Source organism: Fundulus heteroclitus, unplaced genomic scaffold, assembly GCF_011125445.2.
Source record: "Fundulus heteroclitus isolate FHET01 unplaced genomic scaffold, MU-UCD_Fhet_4.1 scaffold_135, whole genome shotgun sequence".
In the NCBI taxonomy this organism is placed as follows: Eukaryota; Metazoa; Chordata; class Actinopteri; order Cyprinodontiformes; family Fundulidae; genus Fundulus; species Fundulus heteroclitus.
In genome coordinates, this window is record NW_023396547.1 from 400,979 (window position 1) to 414,395 (window position 13,417).

The 13,417-nt window shown below is 39.0% G+C and overlaps 1 protein-coding gene across 2 annotated transcripts in view; it reads right to left on the bottom strand.

Annotated features, from left to right (window-relative positions):
* adgrl1a (adhesion G protein-coupled receptor L1a) overlaps window positions 1–13,417 on the bottom strand; it is a 142,374-nt gene that overhangs the window by 68,028 nt on the left and 60,929 nt on the right. For both annotated transcript variants that reach the window (XM_021320729.2, XM_012871066.3), the window contains exon 2: window positions 2,412–2,598. In XM_021320729.2, coding sequence (XP_021176404.2) covers window positions 2,412–2,481 — 70 coding nt within the window. In that variant the 5' untranslated portion in view covers window positions 2,482–2,598. The remainder of the gene's footprint in view (window positions 1–2,411; window positions 2,599–13,417) is intronic.

Genomic DNA, 13,417 nt, shown 5'->3' on the forward strand with positions numbered 1-13,417 from the left:
CTGATTTCCACAGCTCTCATCACATCAAAACCCTGCACCCTTCCTTTAGGACCTACTTCCCTTGTTTCCTTTTCCATTTTTCTCCCGCTCCTCTGGTCACACTACAATAGAGACAATGAATCTCTGCCAAACTTTGACTGCCAACATTCTGAGCGCCACAACAGTGTGGGTGTGCATGAGCATGTGCCATTATTTATTTAAAAAAAAAATAAATCTTAATTTCATCAAACCAACTGCTGTGCCTGCGCTCCTGGGCTAAATAGAGATAATAGTCAAATGATTTATTAATGCATTATTAATAGTCTTGAAGAGGCAGGTCAGGCAGACATTTTAGGCTTATCTTCACAAAATTACGCACAGCCATGCACATAATACCAGAGGAAAAAAGGAGAGGAGCAGAATGTATTCAAATCCAATTTTCAGAAAGCAGCCAAATTAAGATGGAAAGAACAGTACCTACTCGAATTAGAAATAAAGCTTCCAAATTAGAGCGATCATCGAGAGGATGATCAAGCCAATACTTTCACAAGCGCGTATAAACACGCTTTAATTTCACCCTCTCTCTCTCCTGCATATTCCTAAACTCCTCCTTTGACGTAACTCCTGACCCTGTCTTGCTGAAGCCCCTCCTCTTCATCCTAGCTGTCCATCACCCAGCAGATTGCTGGCACAGAGCTGACTGAGAGCATACAGCAGATGGTGTGCCGCTATCTGTGTGGCGGGCCACTAGCAGGACACTCAACAGCCCCTCCTCTTCATCCTCCCCGCAATCTCTGCTCCGTCTCTCATACACATCCTCCGACACATATACACACACTCCCTCCAGCGTCAATTGAGCCCAGCCGGGTCACCTGGTGCCAAGCTTACAATGGCGTGCGCGCACACACAGAAAATGCAATATCTTATGGTACATGGCACCTTCAAGGAGGTCACACATATGGCACCATTACATGCACGGATTCCCTCCTATTCTCTAGCCACGCTCCACCTCACACCAAGATGACAAGAAATTTTATTGACACCCTCACATCACTTCCCGCCTTGCACACATATCCTCACTCCATCTCATATGGGAAACAGTTAATGAAGTACATCTTTTTTAGCCTGGTCAGCAACGCTTCCAACCTTCGTCAAACAGTTAACATACATATTTTTACGTCCTCATTTGCAATAATACAATCAGAGCTGCACCAGGGAACAGTGCTTAGCGGTTTTTAAAGTAACTCAGGGAATAGGTGTGTACTTACAAGCCCATTTCATACACAAGATAACTATTACAATTATTTTTTGCTTTGTTAAACAAAACTATTAAAGTGCTTTCCCTTTTGGTCACTCCCAAATGTTACTGATTATCAAACAAGCTTTGATATCAGACAAAGATAACCTAAATAAACACAAAAGGCAGATTTGGGGAAATAGTTTTTGTATATAACCAGGATCTATGTGAACAAAAAAAAAACTGTGCCCGCTTTGATAAATCATGAATTATTTGTGAATAACCACCTAAAGATGAAGACCTAAAATTGCAACACATCAGGCGCTGATCAAAAGAAATTCAAGAACAGAGAAACAAAGTCGCTGATGTTTATTAGACTTTAAAGGAGGTCTCTAGATGGCAAACGACAGTGAGAGCCATTGTCTAAAAATGGAGAAAACATGAAACAGATAAGAACCGTCCCAGGAGCGTTTGGCCTAAAAAAATACTCCAAAAGCACATTGATGGCTCATCCAGGAGGTCATAAAAGAACCCAGAACAGCACATAAAGTCTTAGTCAAGGTCACTTTCCATAATTCAACAATTAAAAAAGAGAACGGGCAAAATAGCTGCAAGGCCAAACCCACCAGAATATTTGCTTGTATCAGCTTTTGAACTTCTGTGCACTTGGGTTAAGCAGCAAAATAATTATAGGAAACATGACTGCAAGTCCACATCTGAATGTTTCAAAATAAACAATATCAAGGTTTTAGAGCGACACAGCAAAAGTAGCACGACCTCAACCAGGCCACTCATGCTTGAGAATCCCCTAATAGGGATGGATTAAAACAATTATGTAAAGAAGAGTACCCCAAAGTTCTTCAATAGATGTAAAGCACTCATTGCCACTTATCACTTATCATGTATGCATGATTGCTATTTCTCCCATCAAGTTAAGGGGATTTTTTTTTCCAAACAGAGCCTGTTGTTTTGCATCGCTATTTTCTCTTAATAGATTCTTAATTTAACACCTGCATTTTGTAGTTACTCAGATTATTTGCAGTCTGATATTAGAGAAATGTTTGATTATCTAAAATATTTACATGTGACAATAAAAGCAAAAAAAAAAACAGAAGAAATGTGTAATCAGACAAACACTTTTTCACGGCACTATAACTATAGGAGACATATCATTTACAATGGAGATGAAACCTACCCTGAGAGGATGGAGCAATGTTGCTAAAAGCCACAGAACAGCTGAAGATGATCCAGATCGCAACACCCATGTTTCAAGCTTAGCAGGGAGCCGAGCAAAGGGATGGTGCAAAAGCTTAAAGGTGGTCAGCAGGCACGGGTGAGAAGGATGGCACTTTCCTCAGCTCACGCCCTCCCTGAGGGTGACCCTGCGGGCAGAAAGGTTCAAAACAGAAGGTTAAAAATCACAAACACTGAAAAAGGGGCTATAAGAATAATTATGGGTGATTTTGCTTGCTGTGCATTTATTCTTCCGTATCTGTATCTACAATCCTGAATTGCACTGCTTTTGTTAGAGCAATATGTAAAAATCCAGGCCCGAGTAAAGCTAAGAGGCCCAGAAGTGGTATGGTGCGGTTGACATTGTACTGAGAGAGAAGAAAAGTGTTGGCTCATCCTGTGATGGTCAAGTGCCACGATCAGGTGGCAGAGCAGAAGCCAATTTGAGAGAGAGGTGATGGAAACAGCTGTTGACACCACCAGCTCATCACTCTGAAGTGTTTAGATACTTTATTGAATCAGACATGCTACATATGTTTTGAGGCCTATTAAGAGAGCTGTATTCAAGCGAAAAATATGCGTCCTCTGTGTCTCTTTACTGGCATGGTCACATATACAATTTGAGGCCGTGGAAAGTGATAACTTAGCATTGCTGAAGGGCTCACACATCTCATTTGCCTAATGATATAAATCACTTTCTGGAACTTGAGCTGTGATTCTTTGACGGTAGAGCCTGCAGGGGCTGAAAGACAGAAAACCGCAAAGACGGTGTTGTTATAGCTAATGCTCCTCCTGCTGAGTTTGCTGATGAAACAGGCAGATTGGTCTGGAAGAGAGTGTTTGGAGGAGAATTCGAGCATGAATGCAAGTTACCTTTGCCTCTTTATTTAATTATAGGAGGTAATAGGACCATGTTCACACATCTTCACTTGCAAACTTTGATTCAGCTGTGTATTGCACACCCTTTTTTTTTAGTTTCAGTGCATTCATTTACTTCCAAGTGCAATTCCCTTAATGAGGTACGTGATTATTTCAATAGTGTTTGACGATTGAATAGAACCTTTATTGAAAATATTCAAGCATGCAATGTATTTTTTTTTAAACCTGAGCAACATACATTACACAATATGACCTCTAAATGATGATCATCTTTGATTTGTCCTTTTAAATGTGTATACAAGTTAAGAAAATATGCCTTTTCTTATTAGGATCTAAGAACAAAAATCAGAATCAGCTTCACTGGCCAAGATTGTGTAGACGAACAAGGAATTTGACTTCAAGCGCTCACAGCTTACACACATTAAATTTAATATATAAACTTATGAGGAAATGTAAAAAGAGAAAATGAGCAGTATGCACATTTATGTATACGTACAGCCCTTAAGTAAAAGAAGGAAAAAATGCACGTTGTGGTAATGCAATATATCATATGATATTTTATACAATATATTGCATTACACAGGAGTGTAGCTGACTAATCAGGCTGTTAGGTGTTCATTGTGTTCATCAGTGAGACAGCCTGGGGGAAGAAACTGTCTCTGTGGCAGTTTGTTAGAATAGCGCTCTTTAGCCCAGACCTGAAGGTGAAAGTCTGAACAGTTTGTGTCCAGAGTGTGTGGGGTCTGCAGAGATGTGAGCTGCCCTTTTCCCAATCCTTGACCTGTAAAAGTCACGGATGGAGGGATTGCGGGCAAGATGATCCTCTCTGCCGACCTAATTGTTTAGCTGCAGTCTGGATAGGTCCTGTGTTGTGGAGCCAAACCACAGGACAGCCTGAATGATAGCATTTCAGAAGATCACCAGCAGCTCCCAAGGAAGGTTGCACTTCTTGAGCTGTAGTAGGAAGTAGTGTCTGCTGGGCCTTCTTCCGAACAGCGTCTGTGTGAGAGCCAGCCAAGGACCCTAGAAACTTTACGGAGTGTTCCCTCTTAGTCTACTATTATCTATCTTACCATGAGCAGGTAAAGGCTCCAGGTGGTTCAGACTGCACCAGTCAGCTGATCTACCTCCTGTCTGTGTGCAGTCTCATCGCTGACCTGGATCAGGCCAATAGCAGTGGCGTCATCTGTAAACTCTATCCAAATTTATTTATTGCGTATTTAGTGAAATTTTACCTGTGTTTGGTGCAGTGATATCGTTTATCACACTCTGGTCACTGGCATCTATATACAGTTAAGACCAAAATTATTAATTATTAAGACAACTGGCCGGTTTAGTTTTAAAGTAGACTTTTTATTTTACCAACACGTTTTTTTTTTTTTTATCACTGGAAATATTTACATTTTGGATCAGCCCGGCTATAGTGGAGACTTCAATCTTATATGAAATATGTGGTGGGAGCTAAAGGTGATGGTATGAGGCCTTCTAACTTGAAAGACTTGCAGCTCATCACCAAAAATAATGATTACTGTAACTCTCTTGTCTTTGGCTTTCCTCAAAAATCCCTCCATAAGCTACAAGTGGTTCTGAATTCAGCTTCTTGCATTATTACCAAAACACCCTTCCTTTCATCACATTACCCCAATCCTATAGGAGCTCCACTGGCTCCTGAGTCAGATTCAGAACAGAATAGAATTCAAAATCCCCTCATCGTATCTCTAAAACAGATAATCTTTTTTTAATTTTTCCCTTTAATTGTTTAATCATTTTGAGAGATATACATACTTTTGGGACTAAACTAAATACATTTTTGTTACATTTTCAAAAATAAAAACAGTTTTAAATCATTCAAATGAGGGGATTTGTGACAGTACAGCCACCTTATTGGGCACATATGTTCGATTTCTTGTATACTGAATCACACAGCAGCTACTTAATGAATTTAGGCATCTAGATGTGCTGAAAACAACCTATGGCAGTTCGAACCAACCATCCAAATGAGGAAGAAGGGGATTTTAAGTTTTTAAACATAACATTGTTCAGGTGCCACACACTGCTGATCTATCATCACGTTGATGTGCAATAATCTCCCAGGTTTACAGACAATTTCCCCCCCAAAAAAAAGCATCCACAGGGCTGCAGTTCTGTGGGTAAAAATGCCTTGTTTGTGTTGTTTATGTCAGAGGTCGCAGTTCATTTCAGCCACTTGCATCAAGGATCTTGTTCTTTTAGCTATGATCCATATGTCACGACCACACGGGAGAGCCTGAACGTTGACAGCTCGGTGAATCGAGAGCTTTTTTTTTTTTTTTACTGAGCTGTTTTTTTTGTACGACAGACCAGAGCAACACTGGCATTACTGCAGAGTGGGTCCCTATCTGTCCATCCATCTACAGCTGCATCCTTCCATCACTACTGAAAAAGACAACAGGATGCTTGAATGCCTGCACTTGAGGCAGAGATTGACCCGCACACCTGGAGTCCGTACCCCGCCATTTTTCCGGTTCAGAACCAGGGCTTCTGACTTAGAGGAGTTGACTCTCAGGAGCAGTGAAAACAGGTATGCGGTGTACCATTTCTTAACACACCACACATAAAACCTTAAAACAAATGGGCTAAAGCAGCAGTAGAAGACCATAACAGGTACTACTCTTGTCGGCAAAGAAGAGGCCACAGTTTGCACAGGCTCACCAAATGGTGGACAAAACAAATTGGACATTTTTTGCCTGGTCCAATAAGGGTTCATTTCAGCTGCAATATTCCTTCTGAGTCAGAATTTTGCATGAACATCAAAAAATTAATCCATCCTGCCTCGTGTGAAAAGTTTAGGATAGCTCTTAGTACAGTTTGGTACCAACTGGGCATTGGTTAAACACCACAGCCTAGCGGAGTATTGTTACTCTCCGTGTATGTCCCTTTATGACCAGAGTGTACCCTGATGACTACGACAGCTGGCTAATGCACCATGGGATCTCGCAAAGCTCAGATCATCTCAAACTGTCAAAAGGACATTAAGTTCCCTGTGGTCCGATGGACTCCACCATCACCGGGTATCAAGCTAATCAAGCACCTTTGGGATGTGTTATAATGGAAGATTGTCATTATAGATGTGCAGTCAAAAAATAAATCTCCAGCAGCGGACGTGGTCATGTTAACATGAATCAAGATTTTTAGGGAACGTTCCCAACAGCTTTGAATCCATGCCGGGAAGAATTACAACAGTTCTGAACACTAGATTTTCCCTATTGATAGAAGATTCTTCAAAGATATAGAGAAAAATGCAGAGCTTAAAAAAATATATTTTTATTAGACATTTTTAGAGTTTAGCAGCACTCTAAAACAACAAACTTGACCTGTTCCTACATTTTTTTCTGAACACTTTCAACTGAGGGATTTCTTTATTGTTTCTTTATTTAGAAATAACTGAATTTAAAACAGCTTATAAAACTGCAGCCACCACACCTCTCTTCTTACCTGCAGCATCAGACAGGTAGGTAATGTCAATGTTTGTGGAATCCCCAGCATTGTTTTGGTGCAAAGTCCATTAACAATGCAGTACGCTGTCAATGTAACGTGGTTTCGGGATCATCATTTATTGGGGAGGAGGGACATTTAGGCATCATACCTGCTGAAATTGCCTGGCTTTTTATACACATACTGTATAATACCGCATAACGCATAGCCAACACATTTTGTACTAAAATCTGTGATTTACTGATGTTTGTCAGGTTTAATGAAGGGAGGTGGCGAGACATAAATAGCTGCAGCATACGGACAAACAGATAATTTAAAGATAGCTTTAATATTTACTAATCTAAAACCAGTTCACTACTTTTGTTTAATATGAAATCTTAATTATTTTGATGTGAATGTCCAAAAGGAAAATGATTTGAAAATGTCCAGGTCTCCGTTGTGGTGTAAGAAGAAAAAAAATAATAAATTAATATGGGGAATCTCTGGTTGATGCGCAGCATATGAGAAATCCTGTAGAAATGAATGCACAACATAGTGGCTCCCTACAATTAAAAAAAGAAGAAAATGTCAACAATAGAGTACTGTCCGTGCTGCCGGCCCTTCTGAATATAACCAAATTTGATGGTTTAATCTTCAAAGTCACTTTGAGCATCAGTTGAACCTGTCATCTGTCCATAGAAAAGCAGTGTTCTCTGCCACGTCGAACGTTTATTAGTTGTGGTGGCTTTTAGGCAGAATGGTTGTTGTTGTTTTTTGTTGCACAAATGCGCATTTTGAGTTTCAAAGAACATAACACCAACTAGTGGCGTGGTGATGGATTTACACCGTTTTCATGTCTACTGTTGCCCTATAAACGGAGATTGTAATTAGAAAAATCCAGCTTTCAATGGCTTTCAATGGCTCATTCTTGTGTAAGCAGGGCCTACATTTAACGATGGGTACCCTTTTTTTGAGTTGTACACTTGCCTTGTTCTAGCCTGAATCTTACATATAGGCTATGTACAAATGTATGGCTGCAGTTTTCATTTAGCTGTTTGCTGTCCTGTCTGTATTTCATTCCAAAGGAGAAATGCAGAAATAAAGACGGAAACTCTTAGATATTGAGTGGCTCCTTCCAACTGTACATCATCATCCCTGATTTGGCTTTCATTCGAACTCTGCAGCCCCTCCTTGTTATGACCTTTTCTGATATTTAACCTCCTCCCTAGTGGCGATGCCAGAACATTCAGCAACCTGCCTGGGTGTTACTGCACGGATTAATATGTTGAACGTTGTAGAGTACAAGCGAGACAAAAAGGGGAGAGAGCTGCAGACACGAAACAGGAGGAGACTGAAGGCAAGCAGAACAAAGCAGACTGCAGCAGCTGTTCTTTACATCAGCATTTCTTCCTAGAAAATGTTCAACTCCCGCTGCCTCTACGCTAATGAAGATTCTGCCCTAATAAGAGTTTATTTGTAAGCATTCCTTGTGAATAATAGCGGGAAGACGACATGTTCACAGGGAAAACAGGGGAGACAAAGATAAGTGGAAAAGCTCTAAACAACCAGCAGCAGACGTGCAATGTAACACTGCAGAGGCATTGATTCTCTGTCAGATTTTTTACTCTAAATTTACAGCTTCTTTCCATCTGATATCACTTTAATAGGAGCGTTGAAAGGGTTTTCTCTACTATATCTCTGCTCTAAACATGGAAAATATCCCTTCTCTCTCGTGTTTTGACTTTTACTCAGTATGTATTTTTAAATAACAGCTCTCCTGTGGTCTCTGAAGATGAAGATGGTAAGGAAAGATGAGCAGAAGCAGAGAGTGGCTGGCTGTCTGAAACCCAAAAGGTGGGAATCAGAGAAATGTTTGTAATTTCAAAATGAAATCAGTCAGTTTCACTGTGGATGATTCAGCGGAAGGGAGAAAGAACGATGATGAATAGGGAAATAAGCTGATGAACAAAGAAACACACAGACAAACAGGCAAAAACAAGGACATGCACTGTATTGATGGTATTATTGTGTAAGACTGATACATGTGGAAAAATTAGAGACATTTTACAGAAGTAAATAAGTGAGAAAAGCAAAAGAGCCAAAAATAAAAAAATAAAGAAAAAAATGATCTAATCTTTTTTTTGTTTTGTTTATTGATCAGTGTGCCTATGGGTGGAGGAGTAGGTGGGTGTCTTCACCCTTCCTGCTCTCCCCACTGGAGGATGTTAGATGCCCAAGGCCGAGGGCTGACCTTTTACACTGATCACATCCACTATTATTATCATCAATGTTTCTCTTCTAATGGAGCAGAACGTCATGTCCCTGTGAGTTGAGAGCCTGCAAAATGGGAGAATGGAACAGCAATTTCAAAGCAGCGGTGGAAAGGTGAGAAGGCCGAGCTGAAGAGGATCAGGGAGGTAGGCAAATGACAGTCAGCTGTAACAACACAAAGAAAAAGCTATGGTTGTCTAAATGGAATGGCGACAGAGTCCCACTTGGCCACTCCTCTCTGTCATCTTGTTTCAGATGCTATGCTTTGTTTTGTTAGCCATTAATTTACAGGCTGCCTTGATCCAAAGCAAATAACCTCATTATCCTCTTCTATTGGATCATTACGATAATCACTGTGATCATTAGGATCTGTTTGCTTTGGCAGACATGGTCATCAAGAACACAGAGTCACAAGCCCTTTTCAGCCATGGAGGGGGACTATAAAGCTTCGTCTACGTGTTTCCCTCCTGGGTCACAGATGCTTTATTGCTTTTTATGTATTTTACTTTTTCATAACCTTACTTTTGTTGATGCAAATACCATACATTTTTCTAGGTTGTATTCTTTTTTTTTCTTTTTCCTTTCTTCAAGTTGTCACATTTGCCTTTTAAACAAAGAAAAGCAGCCAGTGTCTCCTCTGCACTATTTTCTTTTGTTGTTTTGATTGCCACAGAAAAAAAAAAAATTTAAACACACTTCCATTGTCATTTGATTTGAAGATACTATTATACTGTAAATCTGAGTAGTTGCAAATATGAAATGAAGAGGATCGACTTTTTGACATCTGAACAATACAGAGAAAATAAAACAAGGACTATCAGAATCAGTTTCAATGCCCAGTTTGACTCCTCTGTCTTTAGATATTACCCCCATATACACACACACACACACACACACACACACACGCATAATGGTGAAGATCAAATTATAATAATGCTTGAAACTGCTTTTGACAAAAACCAAAAAAAAAAAAGAAAGAAGAAGATCAGAATCAATGTTTTTTTGACACTTTTCATCTAAGGCAATATTTGCTACAAGTAATTTTCAGCTGCTATAAATCAGATTTTTTTAAAATCTACATTTGGAGGGGTAAAAAGAAAGAAAATAAACTGCATTTAAGGGGAAAAAATTATTTATAATGTATGGAGAGGACTAAGCTTAACAGGTGCATTTGTGAAAATAAAATACGTGGATGCATAACATTTCTATGCTAATTTGTAAAAGAGCATTTTTACACACCCAGGAGAGGCAGGTGGATCAGAAAATGAAGGCTCCCTTGAGGCATATATGTATCACTGAAATGTTTCTTTATGCAAACGTGTGTTTTTAACACTATCGAGAGTGAATCACTAGGAGAGCAAAGAGTTTTGATGCATAAGTGGAGAAATCATTGCAACACTCAAAGCTGCAGGCTTTTGCTCTTTTCTCTGTTTTCCCCCCCTGCTTGGAAAGCTGAGATTATAATTTGATACCGGAATTGACGTTGTATGGGTGTGTTGCTCAATGTAAAACACTGCTGTTTTAAAAGTAAAATCTCTCCTAAGAACTTCCAAAAAATATTCATGAAGTGCTTTGAAAATGCTAACAACCTAATAGGCATTGCGGTATTTAAAAAAAACAAACAAACAGATATGCTGTTAGAATAAGTTAGAATCACGCAGGGCAATGGGAGGCAAAGCTTAAATAGGAAAACAAAAGCACAAATATATTCCATTGGGAAAACATTTGATTGATTTAAAGACCTGACAGTAATAGATTGTGACGGTCATTTTTTTTTTCCGCACAGAATAGAAGTCTTTAAATCTAGCGATGAAGCGACAGTGTTTGCCACGCTATTAGGATTGATGTTTATGCCTCAGATGCTTCAACAACAAATAGTTGGTTCAGTAGCAAAGCTCCCGCTATGAAGGAAATGACTGCCTCCTAGCAACCGACACGGTGAGGCATGCAAAACTGAATGGCAATCATTCACTTACAAATCAGAAAGTGAGGCAAACTGCTGCATTAAATATTTGTAATCAAGTAAAAACCATCACTTCAAACAGCCTCGTTGTTAAATTGGGGTAAACAGAAAACAGCAACATTCTTCTTTAACTCAGCACTGTTAAAATTTCGAATCACTCACGTCTGACAGAAATATTATTTCTAGAGAAAACCATCTATAGTGAAGGATAGCAGAGTAAGATAAAACTGCAAGGAATGACAAAATCCTTTGCTCTGCCTGACGGCCTACAAGTAATTCTCCCTGTGAGTCATCAGAGCTGAAGCTCTGTCACACCTGATACTGTTTTGGACTCGCTGGAGTTAGGCAGGTTGGGAGAAATACAAGAAAGTGTAACAATAAAGAAGCATGAGAATAAATGAGTGAATTAATTACTTCTTCACCTCTGTAAAAGTGAACACCTACAATGTGTAATTATCCCACTTCTCAATTTAAAATATAGCAGGTATACCGGGAAATATCATTATCACACTATGTAAGATGTAGTGAGTGGAAAGATGTCTTTTTACAGTCAAACCTTTCTGACAGGATGCTGATATGATTCAATCAATTATCCAACTAGCTAAAGTAAGAATTTGAATACAGGATACAGGGGCTCTCAACAGTGTAGAGACCCCGGTTAAAATCCCAGGTTGTTGTGATGTAAGAATTTTGCTCAAACTGAATGATTTAAAAGTTACTTTTACTCTTCTAATGTGACATTCATCCTTTACAGTATAAAAGCTTTAAAAGTATACACATCCTTAAACCTTTGTTTTCAATTTGAAGATTTTGTTTTCTTTGTAGGAGCCCGCAGATATCCCACATAAAGTTTTAGCAATATTTAACCAAGTCTGTCTCGCAAAAGCTCTCAAAATCTCTGAGATTGTGAAGACATAACTGAGCCACAGACCACTTCAGGTGAGCCCACAGATTTTCAGTCAAATTTAGATCTGAACTCTGGGTAAAGTCTCGGATTTGGAGGCACCTTTGGACTCACTGTTGGAAAATAACATTTGGAACTTTGATCCCAAAATTTAAAGTCTGATTTCATTAGACCATAACATAAGTTCCCACAAGGGTTAGGGGGATTATGATAAGGTCTGAATGTTTTCTTTGGACAGAAGTGTATCCGTCTTACAACCTTACTCATTATCTTAGACTTAAAGACAGTACGGGAGACTGCTTTCACATGCAGAACACAATCGGGCCTTGTTGAAAACTCCTGCTGCCCCTTCACTGCTGCTGTTGGCTTCTTCGCAGCATATATGCAGTGTGATAATGTAGCTTTGGCAAATTTCTCCTGACAGGTACCTTTGTACAGTGAGGTCCATCTGATCCTTTGTAAAATTGATCAAAAGATGCTTCGGTTTTGGTCAAAGGGTGTGCATAATGTCATGCTTTGTATTTTACCATAAAAGTAAAAAAATAAAAACATGGTTTAAAAATATTATTTGGTAATGAATGCTATTTGATAGGGCTGTCCAATTTTGTCAAAAATTTTAATTGTGATATATTGCAACCATAATTGCAATTGCAATCTAATTTTGATTTTTCTCTGCAATAACCACAAGCAACAAAATGCCCTGTAAATAAAGATGTTTATAATCTAGGACTATTTAAAACAAGACATTTAGCTATTGTAGCTTTTATCTTTTATTAATCAGAATATTATTGATCAAGAGAACAGCTTGTTGAGTTGGACATCAATCCTTGTTGAACATAAAGTGAAACCAACAAACAAGTTTAAGTATTAAACAGTTTGATGCCTAATGCTATGGTGAGATTCCTAAAAGTTTCTGGCAAAAATTATTGATTATATAAACTCTAAGACAGGGGTCACCTACACAGTGCCCCTGGGCACCAGGTAGCCCCCAAGGACCACATGTGGTGCCCCCCTCAAGCCTGTTCTAAAAATAGCACAACCATCCAGTGAGCTGCATCTAAAATGTTATTTTATGCCGTTGCTCGTCCTTTGTAATCGCATTTGCATTTAAATAATTTAGGAATTAAATTATTTTTAAAAAAGTATAAAAAAGTGTTTATTTTACATAAAGTTAAAATGAACTCTTACTCTTCTAGTTCAAAGGTCAGTACAGGTAGCCCTTCGTATAACACAGTACCAGTGAAGTAGCTCTCAGTTTCAAAAAGGTTGGTGTAGGTTGCTCTAAAACAAGTAATACAATTACGTTATCTCACTGCTGCAACTCTCTTCCCTTCAATGTGGAGGCAAACCCACTTTAAACATATTACCAAGACCTAAAGGACGTGTCTAATCCATTAATTGTTACATAGCCAAAAAATGCAGACCTCTGTCATTAGGAAATTGTGTTTTTTATATTGCAAATGCAATTAATTGTCCAGCGCTACTATTTTGGTTGTAA